We start from the raw sequence: 21,295 nt of genomic DNA, 5'->3' as shown, positions 1-21,295 counted from the left end.
ATGAAAGGAATGATGAGTCCTTGTCGCCGAGGCATTGTTGCTGTATTCCTTCATGCTGAAATTCTTGTTGCTGGAGTCGGTAATGGTGAAATTCTTAAAAGTTTACAAAGAAAAAGAACAATCATAATTCAATTGATTCAAAGTATGTGCAAAAGGTATTTTTACGTTATTGTGACGAGTGTAGGTACATCAACACTCCATACATGGGTTGTAGGAATGTTGTGACCCATGAATACGTCACAATCCGCAAATACCAAGCCATGTGTGGAAGAGGGCCTGCACACGTTACTAAAAAGTAAAACGAGATAAAAAGGGAGCGTTTATAGTTTACACATTACTAACAGAACCGTGATAAGCATTCAACGACTATGGATTCTTCGATAAACTACTATCTATACTACCGAACACCACTAACTAGATTAATACGTTACAATCACTACACCTGACTGATCATCGGTCACCACACCTGACTGGTCACCACGGACCACGGCTAAATGGACGCCACACTGAGACTCACAATCAAGGGTTCTCAATGGCCTAGTAGATCGCACAGTGGGCTTACTTCCCGGTCCAAATCTAGGTTTTGATTAAACTGTATGTCTTTTTTATAGAAAATGAAAGAAAAATTCTCTTTTTGAATAAAGAACTGCCCCTGTGACTCTACTCCTGGCTACGGACCTGTGTGTTTACGTATGTGGTTGAATAATGAACTGATGCTATTTTACCCGTGTTTTCCCTGCATAGAACTGATAGATATTTTCCAACCTATTCAGCTATAAGATGATATCATTTAGAATGAGTTCTTGTACAACGAACATTCATGTTTTATTCAGTAGCATCCACATTTTACACAATAATAAACTTTCGCAAAATCTTAATGAATTGTGTTGGATTTCTAAAAATTGATTTTCTATTCGATGTTGACAATAAATCTTACATTTTAAATTGTAGCTGTAGTATAAAAACTCGTGGTTGAAATAAATGAAACATGGCTTTTACATCGGTCTTTTGATCCAGTCAGTCCACACATTCAACAGCTAATTATTTACCATGAATGCGACTCAGATGCTAGTTGGTCGATCTTACAACAGTTACGTCGTTCTCATGTCTGTGGTGAACAGGTCTGGAATCTACCGTACTGTCTCCCTGGTCGCTCTGCCTATCGTGTTCCTGTTTGGAGCGTTTGGAAACTTAGCTACTTTCCTGATAATGATAAGTCGTAGATTCCGCAGTTTATCATACGCTAACTATCTTATCGTTTAATCGCTCTGTGATTGTGTATACTGTATCAGTTTTACACTGATCCCTGTTTTACAGCTTATTCTCTTCCACGTTCAAGACGATCCAATATTCATCATGAATTCACTGATCAGTTGTCAAATTTATGAATTTATAATGACGCTTGCAGTCAGCAATAGTTCGTGGTTAATAGTAGCAATATCTCTAGAACGTGCGGCAGTTGTGCTCTTCCCGTTCACATCTCGTTTGATATGTACACCGAATTTCGCCAAATCTGCTGCATTACTAATTACTGATGTGAATGTTATGGTTCTGATTTTTCCTACTTTGTCGATGCATTTTATTGACATGTCTTTTGGGTGTTATCTTGGATTATCTGACCAAATTATAGTTTTCACCATAATTGCCGTCCACATTTACATGCTGCCTTTATCTTTAATTCTAACATCAAATTCTGTTATAATAATTCAATTATTTAGAGGTTCAAAAATGGTTTCGTCTGATCAGAAAACTACAAAATCAAAACGTACAACAATAATGCTTGTAACAGTTTCACTTGCATTTGCGATGTTCACACTTCCATCCGCTATTACTGCATTTTCACCAATTTCACCGGATCAGAGAGAATTTCTATTTGACATTTTCACTCAATTCCATCTTTGTAACTATGTGGTAAATTTTTACATATATCTTTTACTGGGCCGAGACATTCGTGAATATTTCTGTATGAAAATCCGCTGTAGAAATTAAGTCAAATAACCGTTGATTTCAAGTTTGATTCATTTTCCAACCCGTTCAGGGAACACAGAGTACAATGAATTCTTTTACAAAACGAATATTTATAACATTAGATAACGGTCAGTTCCAGCACACTCTCAGAAAGTCATTACACTCTATTTGCTGCTCATGAATCATGAATCCTACTCAACTCAAATTGGTCGAACAACAGTTACATCGTCATCTGTTCTATTCCGCGGTCTATTTTATGCTAATTATTTGTCGTTTTGTCACTCAGTAATTTTACGTTCTGTACGTTTTACACTGATGACTCATTCATCTGATTCCTATTCACTGAGAGAAACTAACTTCGCGAAAGACACTCTAAATAAAATATAATTAAACTATACGATCTCATGACTTGCTGATTAAAAATACATGTATTGTGATTTTGCACCTATTAGAATAAATATTTTTTTCATTTTTCAGGAAAGTATAGAAAATCTAAAAGAGCTGGGACTTAATTTTTCTAATTTAAGTTGAACAAGAATGTTTTTGAAATTACACACCAATTTTTGTTGCACAAGAATTCATGATAATTTGTGAAATATGTAATTATAACATCTGAGGAGCTTGAAAATGTCTTTACAAAAGACAGGTCACACAACAGCATTCAGTTCATCAATCAGAGTCAGATATGGTGGCCGCTTCGGACCGCGCTGAGATTTTTCGAGCATGCAAAATCTAACAACAAATTTGATAGCGAGAAAACAAATATTAACAACGCGAGATAGCGAGCATTTACATGAGAAAACAGATTTGTTTTCTCGCCCAAAATATTGTAAAAGTTTATGTAAAAGTTTAAGTGTAGTGACGGTAAATATCCGGATCTGCGGAGATATGAGCTTTTTATTCAGAAATTCAAAAATTTACATGTACACGTTAGTTTACGTGTTCTAGATACAAGTTCCCAATCCGATGTTGGGGAATATCTATCAGTCCTATACAGTGAGAAAAAAACAGGTCAAAATAGCATCAGTTCATTATTCAACCCGAAATACACATGGCTGTAGCCAGTAGTTCTCAAGGTCAGTTCTCCAAATAGATGATTTATCCATTTTCTACTAAAAGAAAAGTTCAACGTAAAACTAGGATCGAACAGGGTACATCCGGGGGTGTCAACTGATAGGCCACTGGGCTCTAGCTCATAACTGTGTCTGGTCACTGTAGTGACCAGCCAGATGTGGTGATTCACAGGCAATACTGATCACAGCAGTTTCTCATCACAGGAAAAATGAAAAAAAGGTAAAAGGAAATCATTCTCTGATTTCAGCAGTTTCTAATCCTATTGTCATAACATTTCAAGGCAAGTTCCTAATTGATGCTATATAAGGGTTTTCCACTAAACATGCCATACTGAGCAAACAATTATCCGTGATAAAGAATCATATTTGAAATCACTGGTTACTTACTGGACTGAATTTCTACAGCGAATTTTCATACAGAAGTATTCACGAATTTCTCGTCCCAGGAAGAGATATATGTAAAAATTTACCACGAAGTTACACATAAATAATTGTGTGAAAATATCATATAGAAATTCCTTCTGTTCCGTTGGAATCGGTAAAAATGCAGGAAAAGTGGATGGAAGCGTGAATATTGCAAACGCGAGTGAAACTGTTACAAGCATTATTGTTGTACGTTTTGATTTTGTAGTTTTCTTATCAGACGAAACCATTTTTGAACCCCTGAATAACTGAATAATTATAACAGAATTTGATGTAATGATCAAGGTTAAGGGTAGCGTAAACATGAACATGATACCAATACTAGCATAATGTGTAAAACGGTCAAATATTTCGTTGTAGCAGCCAAAAAATTGGTCGATAAAATTTACCGACAAAGTAGGTAGAATATTTATCACCATTACGTTCACCGCAGTAATCATTAGTATAACAAATCTGGCGAATCTCGGTGTACATATCAAACGAGATGTGAACGGAATGAGCACAACTGCCGCACGTTCTAGAGTTATTGCTACTATTAACCAGGAACTATTGTTGACCGCAAGTGTCATAACAAACTCATAGATTTTACAACCGAATACCGAATTCATGATGAATATAGGACCATATTTAACGTGGAAGAGAACAAACTGTAAGACAGGCATAAAAACTAAACTGACGCAGACAAAACAGTCACTGACTGATAAAACTATAAGATAGTTAGCGTAAGATAAACTGCGGAATCTACGGCTTATCATTATCAAGAAAGTAGCTGAATTACCAAACGCCCCAAAAAGGAAGACGATTGGCAGAAAGACCAGCAACAACGTGCGGTAGATTCCAGATCTATGCACCGCAGACATGAGAACGATGTAACCAAGAAAAGGTCGACCGATTTGCATTTGAGTAGAATTCATGATCCATCAGAAACAGTTAGAGTATATCCCAGTACTGACTGTCTGAGAGTGTACCGACTGTCTAAGGCAGTATTGGAAATGAGATCGCTTCTCACGTATTGGAAAATTAGTTCAACTCTATTATAATGAAATTTCATATTCATCATTACAGCTACAATTCATTCATAACGTTCATTGTTAACAGCGAATAGAAAATCAATTCTCAACAATCTAAAAAAATTTAGTCAGATTTTGTGAACGTTTATTCATAAGTGTGTAAAATGCAACTGAACCAATTTATTGTTCAATAATTCATTAAGTAAAAGTTAAAAGAGTGAAACATCTGAACAGGTTGGAAAATATCTACCAGTTCTATAGGTTAAACACAATTGCATCAGTTCACCAGTTGTACAGTTAGTACGATAACCACACTCAAACGTGGTGAACAGATAATAAGATAAAAACCCACTATGTGCAAATTAAGAGAATTTTAAAATCGAGAATTTATTTATTCAAAACAATCTTATTTATAAGAACACGATGTTCCGATCTCAACACAGGGTATATATACAGAGGAGAACAGGTTAAACCTGTTCTATATTAACCTGTTCTCCTCTGTATATATACCCCTGTTTTTAGTCAATATCTCACACCTGACGATGATCTCTTGGGTGAGATCGAAACGTGTGTTCTTATATATTAGATTGTTTCGAATAAATAAATTTTCGATTTGAAAATTGTTTTAATTTGTACATAGTGGGTTTTTTATCTTATTAGTTGTACAGTGTTGTTTCCCATCACACACGCCACTCGAGGGCTATCGACTGCCCAGAATGCTATGTCAAACCTTTATACTTCTAGATTTGCAAACCGATTTCATGCTCTACGAACGTGACATGATATGGAGTAGAAATTCATGAGGATCAAATGAGAGTGTAATCCGATATATAGGTGTCGCTGTGGTTACCTGACGATCCTCATAAACGTGACTGCTCAAACCGTCAGCATAATCTGAAAGCTACTTTTTTACAGTCCTGTATATTCATTTCGTATGGTTCAATAAACAACTGCCCCCGAGAACTTCTGGCTACTGTCCTGTTTATTTATGTGGTTGAATAATGAACCGATGCTATTTTGACCTGTGTTTTCCCTGTATAGAACTAATAGACATTTTCCAACAATTCAGATGTTTTACTATAACATGTTACACTATTTACAATGAATTTTTGTACGACTATGTAGTTGAATAATGAACCGATGCGTTATCCCTGCATATAGCTGATAGACATTCTCCAACCTATTCAGATGTTTTACTATAACATATTTCACCATCCGCACGATGAATTCTTGTACAACGAATATTCACATTTAATTAGTTGACATTTATGTATTTTACACGATAATAAAATTTCGCAAATACTGAGGATTGATGTTTCATTTTACGCGGGCACAAAATGGTTAGCTGAAATGAATAAAACATGTATTTTACTTGCATCGCTCTATTCATACTTTCAGTCCCACCTTCAGCAGTTTATCTATTGTGAATCATGAATTCAACTCATATTCAAGTCGGTCGATCTTACATCACATATGTCGTTCTGATGTCTGTGGTGAACAAGTCTGGAATCTACCGTACTGCGTTACTGATCATTCTGCCCATCTTGTTCCTGTTAGGAAATTTCGGGAATTCAGCTACTTTCCTGATAATGATAAGTCGCAGATTCCGCAGTTTATCTTACGCTAACTATCTGATCGTGTTGTCAATCTGTGATTTTTTGTACTGCATCAGTTTTACACTGATGCCCGTTTTACAGTTTTTTCTCTTGCACGTTCAAGATGGTCCTATCTTCATCATGAATTCACTGATCAATTGTCAAATTTATGGATTTATAATGACGCTCGCAGTCGGCAATAGTTCGTGGTTAATCGTAGCAATATCTCTAGAACGTGCGGCAGTTGTGCTCTTCCCGTTCACATCTCGTTTGATATGTACACCGAGATTCGCTAGATTTGTTATATTGATAATTACTGCAGTGAATGTGCTGGTTCTGTTTTTCCCTACTATATCGATACATTTAACCGACCGGTTTTTCGGATGTTACTACGAATTAGTTGACAAAATAATATATTTCCCCATAATTGCTGTCCACGTTTACGTGCTGCCTCTATCTTTGATTCTAATATCAAATTCTCTTACAATAGTTCAGTTATTCCGAGGTTCAAAAATGGTTTCATCTGATCTGAAATCTACAAAATCAAAACGTACAACAATAATGCTTGTAACAGTATCACTTGCATTTGCAACATTTACAATTCCATCCATTGTTACCGCATTTTTACCAATCTCGCCGCAACAAAGAGAATTTCTCTTTGACACCTTTACACAGTTCCATCTTTTTAACTATGTGGTAAATTTCTACATATATCTTTTACTGGGACGGGAAATTCGTAAATATTTCTGTATGAAAATCCGCTGTAGAAATTTTGTCAAATAACCAGTCAAGCACGATTCATTTTCAAAGTTGATCGACGTATATTTCACTATAAGATATTTCACCATCTTTCAATATATTAAATCTAATAAGGTTTGCATAAACATGGTCTGTTCCAGCACACATTCAGGGAGACATTACACTCTTAGATACGTAGTCACCACAATGTCAAACAGTCAGTCAATCTCAGAAATCACCTCACTCTCAGACAGTCAATACACTCTCATTTGATCCTCATGAATCATGAATTCTACCCGGGCTGCAAATCATGGATTCAACCAGAGGCGAATCAGTCGAGCTCATAGCAGGAAATCGTTTCCATGTCAGTGGTGAACAGGTCTGGAGTCTTCCGTACTGTGTCACTGGTCATTCTGCCTAACGTGTTCCTGTAACTGTTTGCAGTCCACGGAAATTCACCTTCTGTTCTAAAAGCGTCGCGGATTCTGTTCATCTTACGCTCGCTTTGTCCCTTATTGAGCATCAGTTTAACACTGGTGACCCAATCATCTTATGAAGCTAAAATGCACAAGTAAATAAAGCTCGTAATTTGAATAATCTGGTTTTCCTTTCAATAACTATAAGCCTTCGAGTTTACTGATTAAAAATACCGATTGTATTGTCATTTCTACCTATTAGAATATAATATGTTGATTTTAAGTCTAGAGCTCATTAATCGGCGCGACGATGTAATCCGTGGTCTCTACGTGGACTCATGACTTAAGTTTCCACTAGGTGGCAAACAAGTCAAACTTGGCTGCTCAAACTGTACCAGCAGGCGCTAGTGCTGCCTTACAGTCGTTTAGATACACTATACACCCTATAGGGGGCGCTAGCAGTGGAACGAACAAAAAGGAAAAGCTTCAACTAGAAATCGTTTTTCAAAAATATATATCCGCACACGAAAAAGCTTGAGTCAAGATTAACTGACGCTGTGAAGCCGCAACACTGAGACATCTTTACTAATGGTGGGGTGAATAAAGATCATGAGGAATCAGTCAGATGCATTTATTTCATAAGTGAAAAAAATGAAATAATTCTGCATGTTCAGCAGATGTGACGCCTTCTTAACTCAGAAATATATATGGTCTCTCCGCTCAAGCCTTGAAGCTGTACATAAAGTGATGATTACTCCAACGTCAAATCTTACACACAACTGGCTCCCGAATTAATAGAAAAGGGAAACCAATAAAAGTTATTTTTAAGAACGTGGAAAATTGGTTCAATATTCTTCTGACTGAAATCTACGTGTAAAAACATCTGTCCCGATTTTCATGTTCTTTATATGGAGCTGTAGTTATTGAATGCGTTTGCTGTGATTGTTAAAGGAGAGAGGGAGCTGACACTGGGGGTAACATGTTGTACTGGCTACAGATGTCATCATACAGTACACAACACACTGTGTATGGTTTACATATCGAATCGTCTGTCACTAGAGATTTCATTATATCTTTATATGTTTGATAATCTCTATGCCTCTCAATGGATTCCGATTTAGGAGATTCTGGTAAGTGAGTGAATCTATGATTAATCACTTTATGATGGTTTTAAATCTAGTTTTGTGATAGGTTTTTTTCTGGACGCTGTTGATTATTCAATTCTTAAAGAACTGAGGAGTCTTCAGAGTGCTATAGTCTATGGACAGGGTTAAGAGTCATATGGGTGCAGGATGAAAGGACAACTGTAGAACTAAGTCAGAACAGTGGAACAGGGCCCATAACTGTGGAACTGGGTCCAGAACTGTGAAAGTGTATCAATCATTACTGTGGACTTTTTATCCATGCCGATATTTGATTTATCTAAAAAAACATACGAATATTATTGCCAGGGCAGCCAAGTTTGCTTCATTGTATTAATTTTGTGGCAGACAATATTAAGATTTCAAAAAAAAGAGTGATCGGCGATGTGAAAAGTCTAGCAGAGCGTAGTTTCGATCTACGGACCTCTGGGTTATGGGCCCAGCACGCTTCCACTGCGCCACTCTGCTGGATGGATTGGTAATATCATGACATTACTATTTGGCAATGCCCACACTCACTGACTTCCGTTTTAAATCTCTCGTTCAGAATCACAACTAACACGGGTTTAGCAATAAAAAGACGTTATACACTTTAATGACCACAGCAGATGAGTTTTATTATTAGTTTGAATGCATACAAATGTTTTTCTCAGGCAATCAGATTTGGTCACCGCTGTTACACAATGACGTCACTGATGATGCAATAGAAGATGATAATCCGTTCTCGTTTGATCCGCTGTATGTCGACTCAGCGTGTAAACAACTACTGTCTGAACAGACTACCAAGAAGAACTACTATACCAACAGACGGTCAGTACCCCTTGAGTCTGTGTTGTGGCGATAATGTATAAAACCTTTGGACCAAAACCTGGATTCGAACTATTTTGGAAATCATGGATGAAACACACTCTGCATTGTAAAATCCCTGCACATTAAGAATAAAACTAGTTCAAAAGGTTTGCCAGAGTTTAACGTCTATTAGGCGTTTTGACTATAGTTTTCATCGGGAATACTGATGTTATAACAAAATTACGAGATGAAAAAATTTTATTACAATAAGTGGTCACTTTCATACGTATGTACATAATTGAGAACTTGTTGAATAATTTGCAGACATTTGGATGTAATCCTCACAACGCGCTGGGTCGTTGTTTCAATGACTGCGACATTCACGGCTCTAATCACAATCCTATCGTTCGTATCGCTGTATTTCGTTTTCACGAGAATTCTACCGACGAATCATGGAATCCGCGGTCCAGATCTGCCTTATTCGGATCCTAGTGGGTGTACTGGTGTTATTGGTAACTATAGCCACGGCTCCGTTGCCAGCGATGCAGCGATATGTTCTACTATGGGCAGGTATGTGTAGCCGAATGAAACCCTCGCTAATCCGTGTAAATTGTAGAAAAATAAAGAAGTACCACAATAAAACAGACACTATGTGAAAGCTTCTGTCAACGTCCTGTGAGTTTAACAACGTACTAACTTTTCTGGCAATGGCCGTTCGCGATGTAGAGAGAATCACACGATAATAACGAAAAATCAGTCCGAAAATGTAACTGAAGCTAGTAGTTTATTCAACGTTTCGACTATATCCTAATAGTCATCTTCAGGAATAATGACGAAACGTTGTGGTTTCGTTTCAATAAATCTGATCATATAAACTTTTATCGTGGGACTTCTTCATTCATGGGCAGGTATAAAGATCTTTTGATGTTTGATTTATTTTTCAAACACAAATAAGATTAAACTCTTTTCATTGGATTGATGGTAATATATTTTTGGTATGTTTAAAATCATGAATTGACCATCAATTTACATTGAAATGTTGAATCGGTCATAGTTTCCCAGCCCTGTTGCGTGGTTGCTGAAAAGAGCCATACACTCAAGTCTTACCCCGTTCTGAACCTCCACAAATTACAAAAAAAATCGAAGTTGTTTTTTCGCCAGTGCAGAAACGAATCGGGCGTGTTCGGAGCCCGTCTTTCCCTGATTTTGTTTTCCACTCATTTCAATGGCTGATTCTTCCACTTTTCGGAAGTTCTCTGATAATAGTGAATTCCAGTCACTTTACATTGCTTTCCCATCAATATTTGATTACGATATATTGTTGTTAGCAAAAATACATAAAGATGAGTATGTATTTTATGTATTTTTATGTATTTTTGTTGTTAGTGATATACTGAAGACGCCGGGAGCAACAGCTGTTGACGCCGCTATCACTACTCTACTGTGTAACGGGGTAACTCATCCCCACAGTTCTGGTATTGGAGGTGGTATGTTTATGGTCATCTATAAAAGGTAAGGAAACTGCCACAAAAAATTATTTTATCTATTATAAATCCATGTTGTTACTGTTCTTAGTATTCCAATAGTATTTCAGTTAAACATGATGTTATAATTATCATTATAACTATTATGTATAACCTTTGAACGTTTTAAGAAAAGCAATTTTGGACATAGACTTGATCCAAAGAAATTATGGTAATAATATTGATGAAATCATATCATATTATATATCGTTATGTAAGAAAATGAATATTTTCACTATAATTTCTTTTGACCAGTGTGTGATCTAAGTCGTGATCATTTGTGATTTGTCTTGAGGTTACGCAGACAATTATCAAATTTAACACGATACAGTTATACCTCGTTAATACGACCCTGTTTAAGACGAAACCCGTGAATTGCGATGATTTCCAGCATGTCCCAGCTAAGATGTTCATATTAATCAAGATTTGGATAATACAAAACCCGTGTCAATTTTGACCCACAAGGTTCCTTTCAACGAGGTTCCACTGTCCACATACAAAAACGAAACTGTTATCCAGTGGATTTTTATGCACAGTTGAAAATGAGTCATTTCTGGTCCGTAACCTGGCTTTAGTCGACGTGAAATGCTACATTTTAGAAATTATGGTAATAATATTGATGAAATCATATCATATTATATATCGTTATGTAAGAAAATGAATATTTTCACTAAAATTTCTTTTGACCAGTGTGTGATCTAAGTCGTGATCATTTGTGATTTGTCTTGAGGTTACGCAGACAATTATCAAATTTAACACGATACAGTTAAACCTCGTTAATACGACCCTGTTTAAGACGAAACCCGTGAATTGCGATGAATTCCAGCATGTCCCAGCTAAGATGTTCATATTAATCAAGATTTGGATAACACGAAACCCGTGTCAATTTTGACCCACAAGGTTCCTTTCAACGAGGTTCCACTGTCCACATATAAAAACGAACATGTTATCCAGTGGATTTTTATGCACAGTTGAAAATGAGTTATTTCTGGTCCGTAACCTGGCTTTAGTCGACGTGAAATGCTACATTTTATCGTCTTTTAGGCAAACAAAAGAAATCTTCACCATTGATTCGCGTGAAACAGCGCCAAATGCAGTGAATCGTACAGACTATTCTCACAAATCTAGTCATTATTACGGTGAGTGACATGACACCAGCAGAGTGGCGCAGTGGAAGCGTGCTGGGCCCATAACCCAGAGGTCCGTAGATCGAAACTACGCTCTGCTAACATCTTTTACATCGTAACCAATTTATTTTTTTATCTGTTGGCAGAATATAGATACAGTATAAGCAAATATCGTTGCCATGGCAGCACTACTTAATACTTACTTCATCAGCTTTCTATATCCGCACGAATAACCTTTTCCAACGAAAGTCAAAATATCGTCGTAGTTGAAATTTAAAGAGCATTTTCTCTTATCGTAGGTGGAACGGCTATAGCTATACCGGGTGAGATTAAGGGCATGTATGAAGCGCATCAAAGATTCGGAGGATTAAAATGGTCACAATTATTTACGCCTGTCATAAATCTTTGCGAGGATGGTGTTCCTATAACAACTGCTTTAAATCAGAAACTCACCGTTCGAGCTGAATTTGCGAAAGGAACCCCGGCATTGAGGTAGGTAGATCTATATGTCATCGATTATAACTCTATAACTATTTGAGGTATACCCAGGCATTGAGGTAGGTAGATCTATATATGTCATCGATTATAACTCTATAACTATTTGAGGTATACCCAGGCATTGAGGTAGGTAGATCTATATGTCATCGATTATAACTCTATAACTATTTGAGGTATACCCAGGCATTGAGGTAGGTAGATCTATATATGTCATCGATTATAACTCTATAACTATTTGAGGTATACCCAGGCATTGAGGTAGGTAGATCTATATGTCATCGATTATAACTCTATAACTATTTGAGGTATACCCAGGCATTGAGGTATGTAGGTCTATATGTCATCGATTATAACTCTATAATTATTTGAGGTATACCCAGGCATTGAGGTAGGTAGGTCTATATGTCATCGATTATAACTCTATAACTATTTGAGGTATGCCCAGGCATTGAGGTATGTAGGTCTATATGTCATCGATTATAACTCTATAATTATTTGAGGTATACCCAGGCATTGGGGTAGGTAGGTCTATATGTCATCGATTATAACTCTATAACTATTTGAGGTATACCCAGGCATTGAGGTAGGTAGGTCTATATGTCATCGATTATAACTCTATAACTATTTGAGGTATACCCAGGCATTGAGGTAGGTAGGTCTATATGTCATCGATTATAACTCTATAATTATTTGAGGTATACCCAGGCATTGAGGTAGGTAGGTCTATATGTCATCGATTATAACTCTATAATTATTTGAGGTATACCCAGGCATTGAGGTAGGTAGGTCTATATGTCATCGATTATAACTCTATAATTATTTGAGGTATACCCAGGCATTGAGGTAGGTAGATCTATATGTCATCGATTATAACTCTATAATTATTTGAGGTATACCCAGGCATTGAGGTAGGTAGGTCTATATGTCATCGATTATAACTCTTTAATTATTTGAGGTATGCCCAGGCATTGAGGTAGGTAGGTCTATATGTCATCGATTATAACTCTATAATTATTTGAGGTATACCCAGGCATTGGGGTAGGTAGGTCTATATGTCATCGATTATAACTCTATAACTATTTGAGGTATACCCAGGCATTGAGGTATGTAGGTCTATATTTCATCGATTATAACTCTATAACTATTTGAGGTATGCCCAGGCATTGAGGTAGGTAGGTCTATATGTCATCGATTATAACTCTATAATTATTTGAGGTATACCCAGGCATTGAGGTAGGTAGGTCTATATATGTCATCGATTATAACTCTATAACTATTTGAGGTATACCCAGGCATTGAGGTAGGTAGATCTATATGTCATCGATTATAACTCTATAACTATTTGAGGTATACCCAGGCATTGAGGTAGGTAGGTCTATATGTCATCGATTATAACTCTATAACTATTTGAGGTATACCCAGGCATTGAGGTAGGTAGGTCTATATGTCATCGATTATAACTCTATAACTATTTGAGGTATGCCCAGGCATTGAGGTAGGTAGGTCTATATGTCATCGATTATAACTCTATAATTATTTGAGGTATACCCAGGCATTGAGGTAGGTAGGTCTATATGTCATCGATTATAACTCTATAATTATTTGAGGTATACCCAGGCATTGAGGTAGGTAGGTCTATATATGTCATCGATTATAACTCTATAACTATTTGAGGTATACCCAGGCATTGAGGTAGGTAGATCTATATGTCATCGATTATAACTCTATAACTATTTGAGGTATACCCAGGCATTGAGGTAGGTAGGTCTATATGTCATCGATTATAACTCTATAACTATTTGAGGTATACCCAGGCATTGAGGTAGGTAGGTCTATATGTCATCGATTATAACTCTATAACTATTTGAGGTATACCCAGGCATTGAGGTAGGTAGATCTATATGTCATCGATTATAACTCTATAACTATTTGAGGTATACCCAGGCATTGAGGTAGGTAGGTCTATATGTCATCGATTATAACTCTATAATTATTTGAGGTATACCCAGGCATTGAGGTAGGTAGGTCTATATGTCATCGATTATAACTCTATAACTATTTGAGGTATGCCCAGGCATTGAGGTAGGTAGATCTATATGTCATCGATTATAACTCTATAATTATTTGAGGTATACCCAGGCATTGAGGTAGGTAGGTCTATATGTCATCGATTATAACTCTATAACTATTTGAGGTATGCCCAGGCATTGAGGTAGGTAGATCTATATGTCATCGATTATAACTCTATAACTATTTGAGGTATGCCCAGGCATTGAGGTAGGTAGATCTATATGTCATCGATTATAACTCTATAACTATTTGAGGTATGCCCAAGCATTGAGGTAGGTAGATCTATATGTCATCGATTATAACTCTATAACTATTTGAGGTATGCCCAGGCATTGAGGTAGGTAGATCTATATGTCATCGATTATAACTCTATAACTATTTGAGGTATGCCCAGGCATTGAGGTAGGTAGATCTATATGTCATCGATTATAACTCTATAACTATTTGAGGTATGCCCAAGCATTGAGGTAGGTAGATCTATATGTCATCGATTATAACTCTATAACTATTTGAGGTATGCCCAAGCATTGAGGTAGGTAGATCTATATGTCATCGATTATAACTCTATAACTATTTGAGGTATGCCCAAGCATTGAGGTAGGTAGGTCTATATGTCATCGATTATAACTCTATAACTATTTGAGGTATACCCAGGCATTGAGGTAGGTAGATCTATATGTCATCGATTATAACTCTATAACTATTTGAGGTATGCCCAAGCATTGAGGTATGTAGGTCTATATGTCATCGATTATAACTCTATAACTATTTGAGGTATACCCAGGCATTGAGGTAGGTAGGTCTATATGTCATCGATTATAACTCTATAACTATTTGAGGTATACCCAGGCATTGAGGTAGGTAGATCTATATGTCATCGATTATAACTCTATAATTATTTGAGGTATACCCAGGCATTGAGGTAGGTAGGTCTATATGTCATCGATTATAACTCTATAACTATTCGAGGTATGCCCAAGCATTGAGGTAGGTAGATCTATATGTCATCGATTATAACTCTATAACTATTTGAGGTATACCCAGGCATTGAGGTAGGTAGGTCTATATGTCATCGATTATAACTCTATAACTATTTGAGGTATACCCAGGCATTGAGGTAGGTAGGTCTATATGTCATCGATTATAACTCTATAACTATTTGAGGTATACCCAGGCATTGAGGTAGGTAGATCTATATGTCATCGATTATAACTCTATAACTATTTGAGGTATACCCAGGCATTGAGGTAGGTAGATCTATATGTCATCGATTATAACTCTATAATTATTTGAGGTATACCCAGGCATTGAGGTAGGTAGATCTATATGTCATCGATTATAACTCTATAATTATTTGAGGTATACCCAGGCATTGAGGTAGGTAGGTCTATATGTCATCGATTATAACTCTATAACTATTTGAGGTATACCCAGGCATTGAGGTAGGTAGGTCTATATGTCATCGATTATAACTCTATAACTATTTGAGGTATACCCAGGCATTGAGGTAGGTAGGTCTATATGTCATCGATTATAACTCTATAATTATTTGAGGTATACCCAGGCATTGGGGTAGGTAGATCTATATGTCATCGATTATAACTCTATAACTATTTGAGGTATGCCCAGGCATTGAGGTAGGTAGATCTATATGTCATCGATTATAACTCTATAACTATTTGAGGTATGCCCAAGCATTGAGGTAGGTAGGTCTATATGTCATCGATTATAACTCTATAACTATTTGAGGTATACCCAGGCATTGAGGTAGGTAGATCTATATGTCATCGATTATAACTCTATAACTATTTGAGGTATGCCCAGGCATTGAGGTAGGTAGATCTATATGTCATCGATTATAACTCTATAATTATTTGAGGTATACCCAGGCATTGAGGTAGGTAGGTCTATATGTCATCGATTATAACTCTATAATTATTTGAGGTATACCCAGGCATTGAGGTAGGTAGGTCTATATGTCATCGATTATAACTCTATAATTATTTGAGGTATACCCAGGCATTGAGGTAGGTAGGTCTATATGTCATCGATTATAACTCTATAATTATTTGAGGTATACCCAGGCATTGAGGTAGGTCCTCGATGACAGGTTCATTAATCGGGGTGATGCCTTCTCTAAATGATCCATATCTCAATATCTTCCCGAGAGTTATTCATAATGATAACAATAATGTTTGTTTTCAAATCAAATTTATGTTAGAAATATGCACGAAAGAAATAAAGGAAAGCACGAAGGAAATTGATGATAGGAGTCTAAACAGAGCTGTACAATCAGATCCCAATGATGAAAAGATTTAAGGGAAAAAAATGATCAAGAAATTATGAATAATAATTGATTATGATATGATAATGAATACTGATACGTAATAATGAATGATATGAAATACTAATAGATAATTATTTATGGTATTTGGTAGTGATTTGTATATAGACAAGTCGACCTGGTTACCGCACCCTGTTGGGTATAAAGTGAAAAGACCCAAAATGGCGGTGACTCTCAGACAGATATCACAACACGGTGGTGATGAGTTTTACTACGGATCATTAGCTGACGACATTGTAGCCGATATTCAGCAAGGAGGTAGTTTAAATAATCATCATTCTACGTATTACATTATAATCAGCTACAAGTGCCTTTGAAATATGGGGTTCGAACCCCGTGTTAATCGTATTCATAGATATTATGAATTTACATATCATATTTGAATAGAAATTATGATGAATAATATGGTTCGAACTCGGATCATATTCTAACAAACATATCGTTTGCTAATTGTCGTATTGTTGTACAGGAGGTCTTGTGTCCAATGATGATATTAGTAATTACAAAGCTAAATGGCGGAATCCGGTCAATTGTACAATAGGTGGCACCACATTCTATGGTTTACCTCCTCCGGCTAGTTCAGTGGTATCGTGTTTCATACTGAATTTGATAAAAGGTGAAGATCATTCCACACATATCTGATGTTTTAAAAAAAATTCTGGGATTCTCGAACTATACCTGAGATTATCAACATCATCTTGAGATTTCTGCGTTAAAAGACTTTTTTTTGTATTTTGTGCATAGGTTTTTATGTGAATAAGTCCATCAACAGTCGGGATGAGACAGAAATGAGTCTACTGTATCACAGAATTATCGAAGCTTTCAAATTCGGTTACAGTAAAAGATTTGAACTCAGCGACGAGGATTTCGTGGATATCAAACAGGTTTTTAAATCATTAGATACATGTATTGAATAGTGAACTAAATGTTTATCGAACTAACAGCCCAATTGTTCATACAAAGTGAACCTAAAACTAATATAGATATTCTTATGGAAAAAAAACGAACGATTGTGAAGAGAAACTGTCAGAAAGTAAACGACTCATTTTTATGAGCCACTTTCAAAACCGTTTTGATGATTGCTCATGGAAATTGTGTTGGTCAAATACCATGCGGGTTTTTATCTTAAATTGAATTCTAGACAGTAAATCATGTTTCTATGTGAACAAAAATATCTTGATCCTTAACCCATCAGCTAAATATCAATATTTTTTTCCAAATAAAGCGACAAAGATATTTTCATATCTGTTTCCACAGTTGATGGTGAATTTAACATCTAAACAATTCACCGACTCGACCAGATTACGAATATCCGATCACGTGACTCATGGACCCAAATATTATGGAAACTACACCGGAAGTATGTCTCCAACCGGAACTACCCATATATCGATACTAGCGCCGTCTGGTGACGCAGTTTCAGTTACAAGTACCATTAACACATCGTATGTATTTCACCAAATAGCGAACATCTAGAAATGTAGAATCTTCAGTCATTGAAGGGTCTCAAATTATCCTGAGTTGAGTTTGAATTAGGTCATTTGCAATGTTCCATCTCCATAGTAAATTCTTAACTGGCAACTGTGGACCCCAGTCCTGAACTGCGGAACGGGATCCTTCCTTTATTTCTGAATAAATACCATTTTATTCATTTATATAATGTGTATTGATAGGTTTGGTTCTCATGTTGTTGGTAATCGTACTGGTATCATATTCAACAATGAAATGGAAGATTTCTCCTACCCGGGAATGCCTTCGAACTTGTACCATCTACCTACGTCACCTGTTAATTTCGTGTCTCCCGGGAAACGACCTATGTCGTCGATGTCACCGCTAATAGGTGTCGACACTGGTACAGGTGAGGTGAAACACGTGACAGGCGCGTCTGGAGGTTCCCATATCATTTCAGGAATAGTCAATGTGAGTTTATTATCGATCGATAAATAGGGCCTACTTCAAATAGGTTTGAGTGTGATCTAAATCACTCTTCGTACTTGTTGGTTGAAAATTTTGTAGATATTGGTCAGGATGTTGTTTCTCGGTGAAGATCTGAAAACGGCTATAGATGCTCCCAGAATTCATCACCAATGGCTTCCGGATGTTACACAGATTGACGATGGTTTCCCAAAGGTTTGCAAATGCGAGAACCCCAGATACGCGCTCCTTTTATTATTGGTAATCTAAATCTACATGTTTTCCGACTCCAAACGCACTACTAAAAGAGGATATTCAAATAATTCTCCAGCCTTACTTGACCCCCGTGATAAATGCTGCCGATGGATTCTGCCATGTTCCAGATTCGACCATTACAGTTGAAAGTACCCCATAGGATTCGAACCTTACTTACTTACTTGGCCAAACTTACCGAATAGGGTCATTGGAGCCAAAGTACATTATACAGTAACCTATACCGTCCTAAAAAATCAGTACATTTCAGATGAATTATACGTGTATGTAACTCTTAAAAGAGTTAAATCTTAACTCAAGCTATGGATTGAACTGGGTCGTGGGAAAAATGATGTAAACACAACCTTTCACTTTGAAACGTTAGTAGCTGCTAGGTGTTAAATATTGTCGTTAGATATATAGTGAAGTGATGTTTTTTATATGTTGTAGGAATATAAAGAGTATCTGGAAGGTTTAGGACACAATGTAAAATATCTAAACGCGTTTACTCACGGTGCCACTGTACAGACTGTCTGCTATAATAAAACTGCTCGTAATATAGAAGCTTATTGTGATATACGCAAGGCAGGCTGCCCTGACGGATTTTAGATTCAAGCCGGCTGTCCTGATGGATTCTAGGCTGATCAAGAAAATATCCTTAGGAACATGGACGATATCTAATGCCGGGACTGAGTTCACAGACCATGTATAAACCGCAGTCCAACCTGACTGGTAAAATGCGTAACCCTAGTCAACTATGTAGCGATAGTGATATTAGCTCTTTCTTGTTGTTATTATATGTAAGTTTTTGTAGAAATAGATTTATTTTTCTTTTGAAATATATAACGTAATTTTTGGGCGTCCTTGATTTGCACATTCGTGCTCGGTGTTGCTAGATGATGTCGTTTGAATACGCTAGATGGCAGACGCGTAGGAGAATGTCGTTTCCGGAAAAACTCAATTAGTTTTGATCTTTTCTAATGTAAATTATTGCCCGCCACAGGTCTACTTTCAGTTGATAAGAACGAAGACTTTCATAACCTTATTCAAGCAAGTAAATTGGAACATTCTTTAAGACAGAACTAGAATAAACGTTTTTTTAGTGTTTATAATTTGACCGCTTTGGTTTTTATTCCAACATTTACTTTACCGTAAAAAAAAAACATCAGCACACAAACGAAGAACGTTTAGAGAAAGTAGTAATATTTGAAAGAAATTGAATGGGATAGAAAGAGGGCTATTAATAGTGATTGTGAAATCCTCGCTAGTTTATTTACAATCAATATTTGATGCATTAGAATACTTCACGTTTTATTATGAAAATAATAGTAACATCAAACAATGTATGAAATTCTTGCACATTGAATACAATGTTATCATTTACTATACATTCAACACACAGGAAATCAATACATTTCATACAATCAAATACAATGAATCTTTTCAGCGAAATTGTAAATATTTAGCGTCACGGAATCCTTTTAACTGTAAAATATCGCCATTAATCGCTTAGAATCGCGCTCACGTGTTGAATTAAAGAACACCTAGAATTCTCCCGCGATTTCGCACTGAGTCGACGTCACCGCTACATTCTTCCATTAACCGTTTTCTAACGCTAATATTTGGACAATATGTCGCAACAGGTGCAACAATGCCTCAACGGCTTGACGTCGTTCCCATAACAACAATAACCGATAGTCAGGCCAAGCCGATACAATTCAAAGATGCTCCAGTGACCGTTCGTAGTCAGAAATTCTGTAGCAACGAATTTGCAATATTTTTCAGGACTTTACTGCGGTATGTAATGAATTTCACATGTAAGTGAGCCTTTTCCTAAATTCAATACTCTGGGACCACAAATTTGTCAATGTACAACAACCTGTTCACAAACCAGGAGAGTGCATTACTTACTGCGTATTCAGCTGATCGATGAATCAAAGTGGAATCTACTTAAAGGAATTACAATCCCTAGAGTAATTGAAGGAGACAACTATTCTAATACGAGACCGTTGTTGAGATGTTGGTTGTTAGAGTTAAATTATGGACAAACATCGTCCGTTCAGTTGTTACCAACTCAGAAGCTGCAGCCTGTGGTTCTTAAAGGAAGGATGATGCAGATGGCCGTTTAGTCGCAGCCAAAACATTGTGGTTTAAATTCGCGATAAATCTATCTTATCTTTTAAAATTACAGTTTGGGAATTTTCATTTACGGCGGACAACGATCTAATATGGCGTGGCCTGTATTTGTGTATTATTTGTTCAGGTTGTTGAAGACGGATCGATACTCAAGCCGCCGGTGAGAGGAAGTCTGATGTTTAAACCAATATACGCATTCAGATGTCGAGATATGAGACAAAAACCGTTGATTTTCCTCTCCTCCGCTGAGAGGAGAGGAACACAACACATTGTTCAA

The 21,295-nt window shown here is 36.6% G+C and overlaps 1 protein-coding gene and 2 non-coding genes across 3 annotated transcripts; 2 read left to right on the top strand and 1 right to left on the bottom strand.

Annotated features, from left to right (window-relative positions):
* The first annotated feature begins 8,201 nt into the window (after nucleotides 1-8,201).
* On the top strand, nucleotides 8,202-19,649 carry LOC141898437 (glutathione hydrolase 1 proenzyme-like). Its single transcript, XM_074784308.1, has 13 exons — nucleotides 8,202-8,353; nucleotides 9,019-9,175; nucleotides 9,479-9,724; nucleotides 10,541-10,666; nucleotides 11,722-11,816; nucleotides 12,104-12,296; nucleotides 16,811-16,974; nucleotides 17,186-17,332; nucleotides 17,461-17,600; nucleotides 17,974-18,161; nucleotides 18,390-18,636; nucleotides 18,733-18,846; nucleotides 19,333-19,649. Exons 1-13 carry the CDS (start codon nucleotides 8,329-8,331, stop codon nucleotides 19,489-19,491), a joined length of 2,001 nt encoding a protein of 666 aa, XP_074640409.1. The 5' UTR covers nucleotides 8,202-8,328; the 3' UTR covers nucleotides 19,492-19,649.
* Nucleotides 8,762-8,833, bottom strand: Trnam-cau (transfer RNA methionine (anticodon CAU)). The gene has a single exon. It is a non-coding gene; the product is annotated as a tRNA-Met (tRNA).
* Nucleotides 11,834-11,905, top strand: Trnam-cau (transfer RNA methionine (anticodon CAU)). The gene has a single exon. It is a non-coding gene; the product is annotated as a tRNA-Met (tRNA).
* Nucleotides 19,650-21,295: the final 1,646 nt, after the last annotated feature.

The sequence above is a fragment of the Tubulanus polymorphus genome, chromosome 2, assembly GCF_964204645.1.
Source record: "Tubulanus polymorphus chromosome 2, tnTubPoly1.2, whole genome shotgun sequence".
NCBI classification, from domain to species: Eukaryota; Metazoa; Nemertea; class Palaeonemertea; order Tubulaniformes; family Tubulanidae; genus Tubulanus; species Tubulanus polymorphus.
The sequence above is the reverse complement of the archived record's forward strand: the minus strand, read 5'-3'. Positions and strand labels throughout refer to the sequence as shown.